Source organism: Oratosquilla oratoria, chromosome 29 (genome assembly GCF_046742065.1).
Source record: "Oratosquilla oratoria isolate Oo_2021 chromosome 29, ASM4674206v1, whole genome shotgun sequence".
NCBI classification, from domain to species: Eukaryota; Metazoa; Arthropoda; class Malacostraca; order Stomatopoda; family Squillidae; genus Oratosquilla; species Oratosquilla oratoria.
Genome location: NC_134805.1, coordinates 20645103 through 20662180, shown reverse-complemented (window position 1 = coordinate 20662180; position 17078 = coordinate 20645103). Strand labels below are relative to the sequence as shown.

At 40.2% G+C, this 17078-nt stretch overlaps 1 protein-coding gene across 3 annotated transcripts in view; it reads right to left on the bottom strand.

Moving 5' to 3' along the window:
- The window catches only part of LOC143040644 (RING finger and CHY zinc finger domain-containing protein 1-like), a 29481-nt gene extending 12712 nt beyond the window's left edge, over nucleotides 1-16769 (bottom strand). Inside the window, exons 1-6 of one of the 3 annotated variants that reach the window (XM_076211863.1) lie at nucleotides 16751-16769; nucleotides 16489-16602; nucleotides 8505-8672; nucleotides 5091-5246; nucleotides 2966-3148; nucleotides 591-686 (exon numbers count right to left, since the gene is read on the bottom strand). In XM_076211863.1, coding sequence (XP_076067978.1) covers nucleotides 591-686; nucleotides 2966-3148; nucleotides 5091-5246; nucleotides 8505-8672; nucleotides 16489-16584 — 699 coding nt within the window. In that variant the 5' untranslated portion in view covers nucleotides 16585-16602; nucleotides 16751-16769. The other 2 variants (XM_076211862.1, XM_076211861.1) reach the window with 2 other exon arrangements.
- Nucleotides 16770-17078: the final 309 nt, after the last annotated feature.

The following is a 17078-nucleotide window of genomic DNA, read 5'->3' as shown; positions in this document are numbered from 1 at the left end:
TAGAGCGAGCCATTACTATTGGCACCCAACTTTCACCTCAAATACATACATACATACATATACCAAAGGCATTTTTCCCCTACACGGGGGGTAGCCAAAAAGAAAAAGTCATAGAAACCACTCCCACCCATTCCATTTCCTATATATTCCACTCCCCTCCACCCTCCTCCCTCCCTCTTATCTTGGCACCTCCTGGATGACGGGTCATCCCTGCATCCTGTCGATTGCCCTGGGTCACCTCTAATAAAACAACTATTCTCCCCACTGGAGTTTGCCTTCCAGTAGTCCTGACGTACAGTTTTCTCTTCGCATTCACCCCCAAATACTTATTTCTCATGACACTATTTATTCCCTTGAGACATTCACTTGCTTCCCTTGTTCTATAATTTACCTCCAGTCCTGTTCCTCCATTCCCTGCTACATGAGACCCTGAATGCTTAAAGCTCTTCACAAATTTTAAGTAGTGAACTATGTTTCCCTTGTGACAATCCCTGCAAAGCACATTGCAATAGAGGTTGCTGTACTCTTTAGGCATGAGACCCTGAATGCTTAAAGCTCTTCACAAAATTTAAGTAGTGAAATATGTTTACCTTGTGACAATCCCTGCAAAGCACATTGCAATAGAGGTTGCTGTACTCTTTAGGCATTGGAGTGCTCTCAATTTCCTCATCCAGCTTTGACCACATCTGCAAATAACCACAACCATCAATTTCTACAATCTGTATAAATACAGTTATACTACAAGATTTCTAAGTCATTGCTGACTTCTATACTACTGGCAAATATGAATTACTAAAATGCATGACAGAATTCTCTTCTAGCCAAAGAGACAAGTGTGAATGTAGTAGTTTCAGAGGGATTAGCCTGTTAAGTGTAGTAGGGAAGGCTTATGGGAGGATCTTAATTGAGAGGATTAGGAGAGGAACAGAAGGAGTAATTGGTGAGGAACAGTGTGGATTTAGGACAGGTAGAGGTTGTGTAGATCAGATCTTTGTGGTAAGACAGATATGTGAGAAAGCTATAGGAAAGGGGAAGGATGTTTTTTGGGCTTTTATGGATCTGGAAAAGGCTTATGATAGGGTAGACAGAAAGGCACTGTGGGAGGTTATGCAGATTTATGGGATAGGAGGAAAGCTTTTGGGAGCTGTCAAGAGTTTTTATGAGAGTAGTAGAGCTTGTGTCAGGATTAGAAATGGAGAGAGTGAGTGGTTTGAAGTAAAGGTGGGACTTCATCAAGGATGCGTTATGTCGCCCTGGCTGTTCAACTTATACATGGATGGGGTGGTGCGAGAGGTGAATGCTAGGGTAGTGGGTCAGGGATTGGAGATGGTTAAAGAAAATGGAGAAAAGTGGGAGGTGAGCCAGCTGTTGTTTGCGGACGACACTGCGCTTGTGGCAGGGTCAGAGGAGGGATTGAGGAAGCTGGTGGCAGAGTTTGGGAGAGTATGTGATAGAAGAAAGCTAAAGATAAATGTGGGTAAAAGTAAGGTGATGAGATGTACAAGGGGTGAAAGTGGCAGTAGACTGGAAGTGAACATTAAGGGAGAGCGACTGGAGGAAGTGGATAGTTTTAGATACTTGGGTGCAAGTGTAGCAGGAAAAGGTGGAGTGAAGGTGGAGGTAGAATGTAGATTGAGAGAAGCGAGTAAATGCCTTGGTGGATTAAAGAGTGTAATGAGGAATAGACTTTTGGGAATGGATGCGAAGAGGAGACTGTATGAAGGAGTGATTGTGCCAACAGCACTGTATGGGGCAGAAACGTGGAACATAAGAGAAGAAGAGAGAAGGAGTTTGAATGTGTTTGAGATGAGGTGTCTGAGAAGTATGGTGGGGGTTACTAGGCTGGATAGAGTGAGAAATGAGGAGGTGAGGAGGAGAACAGGGGTGAAAAAGGATTTGGGAGATAGGGTTGATGAAAGAATATTAGGATGGTTTGGACACATGGAAAGAATGAGTGAAGAAAGACTAGTAAAAGAGGTATGGAAGGCAGATGTGGAGGGAGTGAACATGAGGGGACGTCCTAGGATGAGGTGGATGGATGGGGTGAAGGGGGCTTTGGGGAAGAGGGGAATGTCTGTTGAGGAAGGAAGGGAGAGGACGGAAGACAGAGGTGAGTGGAGAATGGTTGTATATGGATGATGTTGTGATTACATGAGGAGGAATGGGCGGGGGGGTGGGGTAGTATGTGTGAGTAAATTTTGACGCAGCCCGAAGGGATTTCTCCCCATCCTCTCCTTATATGCAAGGGGGGACGGAGAGGGGGGGTTGCCAATTGAATGAAGCGGCCTTGCTGTGGATGTGCTGTGTCTTGCGACACTGCTTCTGACCCAGGGCGGTGGGCAGGGTGCAGGGATGACCCGTCATCCAGGAGGTGCTCAGATGAGAGGGAGGGTGGGAGGGGTGTGGAGTGTATTTAGGGATGAAATGGGTGGGAGTGTTTTTATGCCTTTCCCTTTTTGGGTACCTCCCTTGGAAGGGGGAAAAAGCCTTGGTATATGTATGTATGTATTTATTATGCAAGCTCTTATGTTATATATTTAACATGAGAGAAAGAGAAGGGTGAGAGAGAAAAGGGTGAGAGGGAGAGGAAGAAAGGGAGAGAAAGACAGAGTGAAAGAGAGACAGAATGTAGTGAAGGTAAACATTTATCCCTTTATTTTATTTTATAATTATTTTTAAATGCAATTTAAAAAAAAAAAAAAAAATGAACAACCCCTCTCCTTATTAGTTATTCGGACTCCTAATATTTTTCAGTCCACTCAATACTTACTTGCCTCCATTACACTATAATTCACCACAAAATCCAATCCTCTATATATATATATATATATATATATATATATATATATATATATATATATATATATATATATATATATATATATATATATATATATATATATATATATACATACACACACACACACACACACCAAAATTTCCCTTCCAACCTATTCAACTTTACCTGCATCATGCCAACCATGGAGGTACCACATGTGGGGCATGCAAAATGGCCGGCTTTGATTAAGTCATTGAAGCAAGGACGATGGATGAGGTGGCCACAGAGAGGAACGTGAGACACAATGCGCGATGTGTGGATGTCCTCTAAGCAGATTGGACAATCTATCTTGCTCATTTTCATTATGCACTGAAACAATAAAAAAAAATACTCTGTCACATTTTTCAATCTGTTGCCTTTGTTTCTCCCTAGCCAGAGACCTGAAGCACCTGGAAGAGCAGCTGTGGCTGCCTTATGAGTTCCTCAGTCCTCATGAGTTCTTCAGTGATATCAAAATAACACAAGTGACAAATTACAATTCTAATTCAACACAGTTTGTTAAAATTTATTTTAAAAAGCTTTTGCCACCAGATAAAAAAAATTATCACCATGAACATACGAGCTGAGGTGTATAATGAATTGGGTATCAATCCTAACTTCTTCCCTCCCATCCTACTTTCCTTCAGACTTTTATTATATTTAACCCCTTGTGTATTGAGAGGAGGATGGTGTCATTTATCCTTTTATCCTGGTTGGTACCTGGTTGTGTGTGGGTTGGAGGCAGGGTTGGCCCTTCATCAACAGAGCTAAGAGATCTTTTAAAAACAAAACAAATGAGTGTGTATGGGTGTGGAATGTGTGGAGGGTGGCTGTTGTTGTTGTTGTTGTTCTCTACATTGTCTGGTTGAGCAGTCCTAGCTCCCTGAGGAATGCCATGGCTTGAACAGGGTTTACATTGTGTAATGTATATTGTGTTGTTACCTATCTGGGGTATTGGCTGCAAGTTAGTGTGATATAAACTGTGCAGTAGTATGCAATCAATACTTTAGGGACTATATGGGGTGCCCCTATGGACCAGAGCTTCACATCATTTTGTCTATGTTAGAGGAAATCTCTAATCATAGAGAAAATATGATACTTTACTGTACTGCAAATGTCGCTCCATTATGCAGTCACAAACCCTCTTAATACAGTCTTGTACCACTTCTTTGAGTATATATTTCCATTTTCACCTTTCCCTGTGCTGAATTTGTTTAGCAAATTTATGAGGAGATTTGTCTATCTCATGCTTAACAACATTTAAAGTGCGTGGCTTGAGTTTCCTAGGTTTGCCACAGCGATGACATGGGGTAGATAGTGATGCCCCCACCATTCTTGAAACATAACAACCAGTGTTGCACTGAATGCATTGTAACTCCTGTATTTTCAGAGATTTCCTTCACAGAATGCCCTGCCTTAAACAGGGCCACTATAGCAGGAATCTTGTCACGTTCCATTTCACGTCCGCTACCCAAAGCCAGCAACACAGGTGCCAAACCACTGAAAATTTATGTAAAATCAAAGGCAAAGCGTGGAGCTCCAGAAACATAATCCTCCCCCCTGTTGAACCTCAAACAGCACCAAGCCTGGAAACACTGCATGCTCTGGTGGTAGCCAACCTTGGTCTCGCTACCAGGCATACGAAAAAATATCTGGCTCAATCGGGATATTGAGAGTGAGGGACCCAATTTGTGGCATAAGTATTGACGTCAGCATTATCACATCTAAACCTATGGCGACCATTGTATATGTATATAGATATATATATATATATATGGAAGCTCGCTGGCCAAGCGGGTCAGGGCATGATTACTTGCAGCAAAGGTTGAGGAAATGGCCGCTCGAACCCTGCCAAGGGCAAGGTTCATTAAATTCCACACTACAAAGTCCTCTGTAAGGGGCACCATCCTAGCCATCATATATATACACAAGATCCATGAAACTCTCAATTTCTCCTTACTTTACATGAAAATTAGTGCCATATTCATAAAATTCACATTTATTACCCAAGGACAGCACATTTGACAATTTTGTTTTTCAGGAGGAAAATGGGAATCATTGAGGAATAATTGTCTGCCCCAATTAAGTGGCCAAAGGGTTAATACAATAGTTGATTGGGATGATTATACAAGAGATCCCTTTCCTGAACCCGACTGTAGGGGTGATTCAAAACTCATCCTCCAGGATCTACACCCAAAGAAATTATCTTATCTATTAAGAAATTCATGAGATATGAGAAACATTCTATTTTACAAAACTTCAGTATTCTTACCTTGTGATTATCTCTAAGATTGATTGGCAAACACATTTCACATTGAGTGCAGTGGAAGAATTTGTCTCGTCCACCGACCCGACACAAGCCGCAGCCTTGGCAATGGTACTGTTTCTTGTCTTCGTCGTCATAAAGCCGGCACATTTCACAAAAATACTAAAATGAGAAAAATAAGATTCTAAGTATACAAATAAAGTAACATACAGTCCCAGCTGACTTATTTATATCTAAGATTTTATTTCCCCTCTCCTCAATTTGAAGCCTCTGGGTTCCCTTTCTAGGAACCCCAAGGCATCTACAAAGCCATCAAAAGCCACCAGCAGAACCCAAGCATCTCAGTCCTGAGATCAAGTGGCACCTGTCAGGGCTGCACCCCAAGCAAAGGTGAATTTTTTTTATGGTGGCATTGTGGTTCAGAAACTCCAAAATGAGAAAACATGTACCATGTTCTAGAAGAACCCTTTGTTACCTTTGGGCAGTGAATGCAGATCAGATTAGATGAGAGACTAACTCAGCTTTTTCCCAAAGTACCCTATGGTACATGGATAAACAACTAACACCTTCAACACAATCTGTTCCCAGAAAAAGTCAATAAAGACCCTTACTCAACAAGATTTGGAAGCTGCCTAAAAATTATTGGAGTTTTGTTGTCATTGTTGTTGTTTGGTGCCCATCCTTTCACATCTTCTACTAGAGAAGGGCACACCCGGGGGCCTCCTACACATACCCTAAATGCACAAGACCCATCACATATACACATCTCTCCAGTGCAACATCTCCAAATCTTGGGTTCACCTAAAATGCACCACACTCCAATAAATTGGGAAAAATTATGAAGCCATAATTCTTTTGGTAAATATAAATTTGAGTGTTTCTGACTGCTAGCTTGTAGATGTAATGCTGGGCTAATACTGTTAAGTCATTATATGCTAGGAAATATAGTAATGAATTACTTAATGTTAAAGCTGCCTGTACACAATAATCTTGTGAGACAGACATTGCAGAGACAGTCAGCCTGTTGCCCCAGGTCTCTCTTGAAGAAGACTCTTAGTTCCCAGGTTCCCTTAGTTCCCAGCAACAGCCTCTGGCCAGGCTCATAAAGCACTCAGGAAATACTGTGTTGCTGTCTACAGACTGTTAAGTGTGGGGCATTGTTGTATCTAGGGCAGTTTGAATATGTGACTATTCCTGTGTTAATACAGTTTCCATGATGGATGGTATCTCAAACACAAGTGTGCCAATGCTGTTCTTACTTCATGTGTGTGTGTGTGTGGGGGGGGGGTTGTGAGGCTTATGTGTGGAGGGGATTGATGGAGTCTTGAGTCTGGTCTGTTCTGAGGAGCTTGTTTAGCAACCTTAACCACTTCCATACGGTGACGCCTACGTAGGTGTCATAAGGAGCAAGTAGGTACGTGATGATGCCGACGTCGGCGTCTTGATTATATTTATTGTAGTCGTAACCTCCATTCTCTCTAAACTGGCTTCATCATATTTTCTATGGTTATCAAAATTCACGGGTGAAAGAGACCTAACGATTGAGCACTGACTTTATTTTTTATAATGCGATTATTATGATGCAACATTGCACGTCGGGCAGCTAATGCTGCCAGACATGCGATGTGCCCCGGAGTGAAGAGGTTAATGTGCAGAGATTAATTCCTCACTGTTCATTTTTAAATCACATCAATATCCTCACCTATGTATGGAGGTACAGCACTGAGGGGTAGCACTAAATCTTTGGACTGAACTCTATATCTCTATCAGCATCAATGATCTTTCCTCCATTTTTTTCGGCGACCCACCCTCTCTTTCCCCTCTTGTAGAAAAAAAAGAAGAGGAGAAATCCCTTTCCTGCATAACAGTATCATCTATATACAATCACAGCTCCCTGTCTACTCTTTTTCTGCATGAGGGGACAGAGGGAGTCATCAATTAAGTGAAGCGGCCTTTGCTGTGGATCTACTGTGCCTTGCTACATTGCTTCTGACCAAGGGCAGCAGGCAGGATAGAGAGATACCTGTTGTTACCATAGTCACCCCCTGGTGCTAATTACATTCTCTATTTTTGCGATGCTCTCGGACCAGGAGCAGTGCCTAGCTAGCTATTGTTTACATACAGACGCGAATTCACGTTCTGATATTAAAGTGTTTTAGATAAAATGTATCTAGAGATACGTTTATACTTTTGAGATCCACGGTGCTCTAGTTATGTAAGAATTTATAGAAATACGTATTGTAGATGCTTTTGGTGTATGACCCATGTACGGTGTGTATTTGACGATATTAAATGTACCGTTAAGATGATGCCAAGATTGTTGGAACCGTGGTGCCAACTCAAATCCAAAACAAAGGGTGCTTTGTTCCCTCTCTTTCTCTGCTGCGTGAATTTGGAGATGGACGCTTAGTCCTTTTGCTGGGGGAAGTAATAATTGGGAAAAGAATAAATGGGAGGAATAACGGGAATAGATATAATGGAAAACACACAGGAGGGAGAGAGCAATGATTTCTGGTAAGTTATGACTGCATATCTTGGTAGGATGTATGTTATTTAAGATGATTAGCAAGGATCCAATTTTCATGTGTTTATAGGAGCAGAACTTGTTTGAGGTGGTTAGATAGAGATTGTATAATTTGTGCGTGTTTGTAGAACCGTGATGATAATAGGAATTGGTGTTTTAGTTGCATGGAATGTAATATGATGACTATGTTGATGTAGAGGCAGTAGCTCAACTGAGTAGCAGTGGAAACATTGAATAATTACCTCATATGATAAGAATGGACTTGATTTGAGATGCAAAGATAAATGCATTCATTTAGTTCTGTACTGTTAGGTTTATTCAATATAGGTATAGAGAAAATTACCTACTAATATGTGGGATGATGATTTTTCCTAACTGAAAGGGGATAAGATATATTTACAGAAGGAAGTGTGAAGAAGGAAATGAAATTTATATCCGTTTATTGTCACTCCACCTTTATGGGATGAGGCAAGATCTGTTGTCCTCCTAGATCCTTTATTTACTAACTAATTGCTTTAAGGTTAGAGGTAGTCACGTGACACTGTCATCCATTAGAGGGTATGATGAGAGGGAGGAAAGACTGGTGGATGGGAGTGAAATGGGTGGGAGTAGGTATGTGTCTTTGACTTGGCTACCTCCCTGGTAACGGGGAAAAAACTTTTGGTATATAGAATTATTTTTTTTACACAGCTGACAATCAGTGACTGGTCCCCTTCTCTTCCTCTCACCAACTGGTGACATATAAACCAACCCACAATAATACAACACAGACAAAAGTCCAAAACAATTTCATGGAGATATGGCTGCTGACCATGAATTTATCATAAAAATAGCAATATAGTTAACAAAAACACTAAAAACATAAGATATATAAAATATATGTCATAAAGACTTACCTCACCAAATATCACTTCACATTCTGGGTTACTGCACTTGTTTGCAAGATCTTGTCTTTTTGAACATACTAGACATTCAATTTCTACAATATTTGGGCGATCCAGCTGGTGATTTTCGCCTTCGTCATGGCAAAATCGACAAATGTAGTTCTTCTCACAGCAAGGACTCTGAAAAACCAAAATCATTTCACTAATTGGGAGATTTGTTAATGAACAAATATAATTGCTAATGCAAACAGACATAACTATATTTTCTTGTTTTGTAATTCTTTTTCACACTGAAAGGACAAATTATGGGTACCTGCCAGTGATGATACTCCAAAATGGACACCTTCCTACTGCGCATCTTCAAAACCTATGAACACCCTTACCTCCATCTGGAGATGCAGGTGCTGGCACATGGTCTTTAGACTGCACCCAACATCTTGCATCAACTTTTAGTATCCTCCATCCCGTCACTTTTTCCCATAAAGAGACAACTGGCATCTTTTTCCCTAGAGTACTTATTCTCTTCCTATTTCTCATTATATTCTTCTCCTTCCTTTTTGTCTTACTACTTCAAACTACACAAAACAAAGCACTACAAATAATAATAGGATGCACCAAAACCACACCACTTGAACATATGCATACAGAAACCAAAATCCTCCCTGGAGAACATATAAAAATGACAGGTACACAGTTCTATTCAACCAACTGAATGAAACAAAACCATTACAGTAGCAGCACAGACTTCCAATATCTACAAAAACCTGCATCACACAACTCATCCCCGATTAGTACTCCCCTTCCTTTGTCCCCGATCTCTCCTTTCCCCCCCTCTGACCCAGATCCTACACCTTCCCCACTACCACCCCAACCTCAACCCCAAACGGCAACATACAACACATACAAAACACACAACATCAACATATTACAACACAACATTGACGGTATTAACACGAAAAAACATGAATTTGAACACTTTCTTAAACAACACAACATACACATTGCGATTTTACAAGAAACAAAACTAAGACACTCACACAAAACACCATCATTTCATAATTACACCACCATCAGACAAGACCGGACTGACAGCTATGGCGGTGGACTCATCACCCTGATCCACCACTCCATCTGTTTTGTGGACACAAGTGCCACAACCAAAATTCTCCTCCCTACCACAGATAACACAACAGAAATCCAATCCATTCGAATCCGCACAGGCAACAAATCAACACTGACAATAGTTAACATGTACATTCCCCCCCAATCATCCCCCACAGTTCCAGACACCTTCAGGCCTCATTTTAGCCTACTAGCCTCAATCCCCAACCTGATCATGGGTGGAGACTTCAACGCCAAGTCGTCTGCCTGGTATGTCGACAACCCTGACACAGACAGAGGGCTTGATATACAGACTCAGTTTGACTCATTGACTATCATGAACAACACACATAATCATACACATATCCCACACCAAGCCCTCTACACTCCCTCCTCTCCTGATATCACCTTTTGCTCCCCCTGCCTAACCCCAACAACATCATGGAGAGTGGTCGGAACCCTTGGCTCTGACCACCTTCCAATCATCATCACCACCAAAACAAGATGCACCCCAGTCGGCCACAGACACACTTACACCAATTACAAGAGAGCTAACTGGGAAGCTTTTACTGAAGAGACAGAACAACATTTTGAAACACTTAACAGTACACCAATCACAAACATAAACAATGCTGTGCACACTTTTAATACAATCATACAAAATGCAGACAAGAGATACATCCCTAGAGGCAACAGAAAATCACACAACCCCAACTTCACACCAGAAATCCAAAGCCTCATCAGACAACGTGACACACTTAAACACGGTACCCCCACACCTATCCCTCAAAACATAGCAAACCAAATACAAACACTAAACACTGTGATTGCCAATAAAATACATGAACAAAAAACACAAAATTGGCAAAACTTTATCAATACACTTGATCACAAAACAAACACCAGCAAATTGTACAAAACACTCAACAGCATTACACTATCCAACAGTAACACTACACGCTCTCACGCAGCAATAATCACAACAACAGATAATCTACCCTCAAACAGACAACAAGCAAACGCACTCATACATCATTTTGCACAGACAAGCCATCTCACTTCTCACCCTGACGACCGACGCACCATTCGACGTAAGAAAGACTTTCCCACAGACTCAGACTATATACCCTTCATAGACAGTCAGACAAAACTCATAATACATAGTCTCAAGCACTCATCTGCCTGTGGCCCTGATAACATAAGCAGCATCCACCTAAAACACATTGGACCACAAGGTATACACGCACTCACAAACATTGCAAACTACAGCTATTCACACAACACTATACCCGACATCTGGAAGCATGGTCAAATAATCACCATTCCAAAACCGAACAAAGACCCAACAATCCCAACATCGCACCATCCAATCACACTTCTCTGCACCCCCTCTAAAGTCATTGAACGCCTAATACTTAAACTTGTCACACCACATATTCCCCTTGCAGACTCACAACACGGTTTTAGGCCACTACACTCCACAAACACTCTTCTGACAAACCTCACACAAAGAATTTTAGATGGCATCAATTCAGATAGGCCCCACCAAAGAACACTTCTTATAACATTAGACATTAGTAAAGCTTTTGATGCTATCCCCCGCCACAACCTAACAAATAAAATATATAACACAGACATGCACAATAACACCAAAAGATGGCTGGCCAATTATCTGGCAGGTAGGAATGCTTACGTGTCACATAATGGCCAATCATTGCACATCAGAAACATTAAGAACGGAGTACCACAGGGCTCGGTTCTATCCCCCACACTATTTAATCTATACATGCATGACTTACCCACACCAGACACCTCAGAAATACAAATCTCTTCCTACGCAGACGACATAACAATCACATGCACACATCGTAACACAGACAAAGCTGCAGAAATAATCCAGCCATACCTTGACACACTCAACACATGGTTCATCACAAACAGACTCAAAATAACTCCAACCAAATCTACAGCAACACTTCTCACCAACTGGACAAAAGAACACAAATACATACCTCATCTCTACATCAACAACACTCTAATACCACACACAAACACACCGAAAATTCTTGGTGTAACATACGATACATCCATGTCTTTCAAACAACACATCACAAACATAAAAAACAAATGCACACCCAGACTTAACGCACTTAAGTCAATCACTGGAACAACATTTGGACAAAACAAAGAAACTAATATAACAATATACAAACAATGCATACGCTCAGTGTTGAATTATGCGAGTCCTGCATGGGCTCCTAATCTCAGTGAGACACACCACAACACCCTTCAAATCATACAAAACAAAGCCCTAAAAACAATTACAGGCTGCACAAATACAACACCTACAGACCATTTACACCATGAAACAAAAGTCCTCAAAGTCAAGGACCACCTTGACATGAGAGGCACACAAACACTTGCCGCAGCCACCACAAACACATTACACCTGCTACACTACATAGCAGAACACCCACACACACCAAGAAACATTAAAACAACACCCAAAGACCTTTATCACGCACAGATACTCTCTTCTCTTCCTCCACAACCACCAAATACCAGCCTCTGGAAACATATTCATAATCATATCACTCACCGCTCCATTAACACACTGAAAGACAACACACTGCTGCATGCCAGACCCCCTGATATCCACCCTTCTGAATCCTCTCTCCCACGAAAGGACAGAGTCCACCTGGCCAGACTGCAGTGCGGTCACCACCCAGCACTTCTAAGCTACCAGAAGAGGCTGGATGACCGCGTTGTGAACAGCTGCCCAGGATGTAACACTTCACCCCATACCATACAACACATAATGGAAGACTGCATTATACACAATCATGCACGCAAACAACACAACATACGCTCTATAAAGGATTTGTGGGAAAACCCAGTTCGGCTATGGCATTCCTTGGGGAGACGGGACTGCTCGGACAGACAGTCTAGGGAACGACAACAACAACAACTCATCTATACAAAAACATGTTTACATTCAGACCACAAAACAAACATTTTAAAACTGACCACCAATCCTGCTACAGTATAGAAGGTTCATGGTTCGGATTTTCATAGTAAGGCATATGTAAGAAGATTTGGCAAAAGATAGGGATGTAGTTTTTTAATGTTGTTGATGAAGTGCTTTGAGGTGAAGTTAGGGTTGTGCCCTGGTTGTGTTATGTCACCATGATGATCGCATGGATGGGGTAGTGCTGGAAGTAAATACCAGGGTGGTGGATGGGGGATAGGAGATAGTTAATGATTGTGGAGGAAAGAGGAAGGTAAGCCAGTTGTTGTTTGCTGATGACTGCACATATGGCTGGGTCAAAGCAGGGTCTGAGACATGAGAGTGTTCAGGACAGTATGTAACAGAAGAAAGATAAAAGTAAATGTGGGTAAAACTAAAGTGATGAGATGTATAAATGGTGAGGGTGGCAGTGAGTCAGAGGTAAGTCTTAAAGGAGAAAGACAAGAGGAAGTGGGTAGTTTTAAATACTTAGCAGGAAATCACGGATTGAGGGGTGAAGGTAAGTGGTTTCATGAGAAATAGGTATCTAGGGATGGAAGCGATAAGAAGACTATATGGAGTGATTGTGTCTACAACATTATATGGGGTAAAGACTTGTAATGCATGGGAAGCAGAAATTTAAACATTTAAATATGTTTGCGATGAAGTGTTAAGAAGTATGGTGGGTTGGCTGGAGTAAAGAATGAAGAGGTGAGGTAGATTTGTGGTGGGAAGAGAGCTGGCAGACATGGTTGATCAAAGAATAGTGGGATAGTCTCGGCATATGGAAAGAATAAATGGGGAAAGACATCCAGAGTGTGGGAGGCAGAGATGGATGGATTGGTCTTGAGGGGAAGCTGGGGAATATTTGTTGAACAGGGAAACAAAAGGGCAGGAGATAGCTTTAAGTGGAGAATGGTTATGAATGGATAATAAATTGATGCAGCCTGAAGGGATTTCTCATTGTCTTCTCTATTTACTCGTGAGGGGACATGGAGGGAGGGACATGTAAACAAAACAATTGGGGTAAACCAGCTTTGACTGTCGGACCTAAATTTGGAGGTGCCATGTCTTGATGCACTGCTTCTGACCCAGGGATGGTCTTTTGTCAACAAGGAGTTGAGAGATTTTTAAAGGGGATACAAATGGGTGTTGGAGAGGTGAGGGATGGGTGGAGGGCAAGGGCATGCCTTAGTGACTGCTTATTATGAGGCAAAGACGATAGCCTTGAGCCAGCTGTCGCTAAGGCAAAGGTTTGAGTCCTTGCAGTGGAGCTTATTTCCATTTGTCAAAATGACACACAACTTGTCAGATGGCTTGCCATAATAAAGACTAGGTGAAATTAGAATAGAGAATGAGATGGCCTAGAACCATCTGAGAACCACCAGGTTGTAAATCAGGTCATTCCTTTTGTACAGCCTGGCTGCTGGCTCAAGGCTATCGTCTTTGCCTCATTATAAGCAGTTGCTATGGCAAAGGTTTGACTCCTTGCAGTGGAGCTTATTTCCATTTGTCAAAATGACACACAAATTGTCGGATGGCTCACCATAATAAAGACTGAGCTGGCCTAGTACCGTCAGGGAACCACCAGGTTGTGAATCAGGTCATTCCTTTTGTATGGCTTGGCTGGCTCCAGGCTATCGTCTTTGCCTCATAATAAGCAGTCGCTAAGGCAAAGGTTCAAGTCCTTGCGGTGGAGCTTATTTCCATATATGTATGTATATATATATATATATATATATATATATATATATATATATATTTATACACACACACACACACATGCTGATAAGACCAAAATTGGAATATGCTGTAACACTATGGACACCTAGTTCTAAAAAACATAAACTAGAAAAAAAATCAAAGAGCAACAACAAAGATGGCACCAACACTCTCTAATTTGACATATGGACAAAGATTGGATAAACTAAATCTACCAACCCTGGAACAAAGAAGAGAAAGAGATGATTTGCTACTCATCTACAGAATTATGAAAGGAATGGAAATTCTTGATATAGACAACTTACTAAAGTGGGACAGAGGAAAAACAAGAGGACACATGAAGAAACTTAAGAAGGACAGTTACAGAAGAGATCTGAAAAAGAATAGCTTCCCACACAGTGATAGATAAACTGAATGAAGAAACAGTGCGTGCTAAAACTATACAAGTTTTTAAGAACAAACTGGATGCTGAAAGATACAAAAGTAGGTCACTACAAGCATAGCTCTCTTCCCATAAAATACAACTAGGTAAATACATACATACATATATATACATATATATATATATATATATATATACATATATATATACACACACACACACACATACACACAGGGATTCTCAATTTGTGTGTTTAGAATATGCAATTTCGGAATGGCACGAAGTAAACAAATCTAGTAATTTTTCAAATTACACAGATTATTTAGAATAATATGATGTAAAACATCAAGTAAGCAGTAGTAGAAATTAACTGTTCACTCTATCATGCGATTTTCACATCATGCGATTCCTTCAGGAACATATCCCTTGCATATATATATATATATATATATATATATATATATATATACACACATATACATATATATACATTTACATACATATATATACACATATACGGAGCTGTGACTATATCTTTGAAACATCATATTGTTGTTTGTCCAGTCTTCTCAATGTCAATTTGACAATGGCATTGATGTTGTGTACCAGGTGTTCTCCTACTCCAAGTGACATCACCATGCCACACATATTTTCTTTAAGCGATGAAACCCCTCTACATCCTGCAGTCTGACTGGATGCCAAAACTGGCTATCAACATCCCTGATAATGACAACGACAATCCTGATGACCTCTAGAATTATAGATACTGTATTACTGAATGCAGGTTAGGTTAGGTTAGGTGAATTTATCATTCTTTAATTTCTTAGACCTCCGCATCTATCAAAACAAAGATGGTCTCTCAAGCAATTGCCACAGCTCTGTTCATTAGTGTATCACATTTAGCAACCTTTTTCTGTTATCGATTTCTGCCAAGAAAAGCATGTATTATGTTGATGTACTATAATTTACAAATTTAATATCTAATTTTCTAATGCTATATCATGTAGATGTGCACTTAAATAAATTTACTAAGATTCTTTCCTGGAGTAAAAAATATTTGTTTGGGTTTATGAAAGGTTTTAAAGTAAGGCCCTTAGATCACTGTGGTAGAGCGGAAAATAAACACCCAAGCTGAAGACTGACGAAAATTCCCATGAAGGTCAAACTAGCTTCACACAAAACTCACAAACAGTTCCTTCCCAGTATCAAGTACACAATTCTTCACTTCTTTCTTTTTGCACCTCAAAAATATATTTTGTTCTATGGAAAAGCTCTATTAGATTAGGTTTGGCCGTTTAGGTTAGGTTAGAACAATGCATGCTTTTGTGATTCTGGAATTTTACCTCTCAAGCAACAATAACAAAGGGGTCTTCATCAAAATTCTCTGGACTGAACAAAGCCATATGGAAGAGCCTTCTGTTGGTATTGCCTAAAACAACTTGCATCATACGTAATTATTTCATCCATAGATATTCCTGATCTAACTGGAAAAGATGGTGTCTAAGAGCCTAATACCATACCTGTCATTGGTTTGTCCCATGACTAAGCCTGTAGGTACATGTGCTTTGTATAGTCTCCTTATCAGTACCACATTTTCTCAATGACAGATCTACATCTGTATAACATGATTTCATACATATATACTACAAATAGCTACTAAATAACCCTGGAGCACAAATTGTGCAATGTTTAACTATTCCCACTAAAAATGTTAAATAATCTTCATCACAGCTAAGGCATATGGTAAACAACCTTAAATAAATAAAAATCGTGACCTTACTTACAATAAGTTTGCATTTCCTTTTATAATGTTTACATCCGTATGTCACTTCTTCTTTTACTTCTTCTGGTTCTTTAATTTTCTCCACTTGGTCAGCCATGATCACTCTCAGCGTTTCCTTTTGTTCGGAATGAAATAATCACGATATATCGTTATATTGTTTCAGGTATCTTTAATACCTGAATGCAGTTTTACGAAATCACATAGACGTACATAATGTAAGGAATAAACGAGTACTACACCTGCGAAAACAACAAAGGTCTCACGTTTTCTAAAAGCTCTAAAGTGTCCCCAAGATATAAAAGTATATTAAAAGGAAGTTTAAATTTAATACATTGTTTAGAACTATAATGTACATCAAAATAGATGAAAAAATATACGTATCTGATTTTAAATCTATCACAACCAAATTATGATATATTACATAACCTAATAAAAGATTACGATATGTATTCCTACGTGCGATTTTCATGCTACATGCTGGACTAATACTGACTGCATGATTAATTGTATGCAGCCAATATTTTAGTTTTTCCTTCTAGGAGCACCCATACAGACCAGCGTTACATATTATTCATGTTGTAAAAATACATC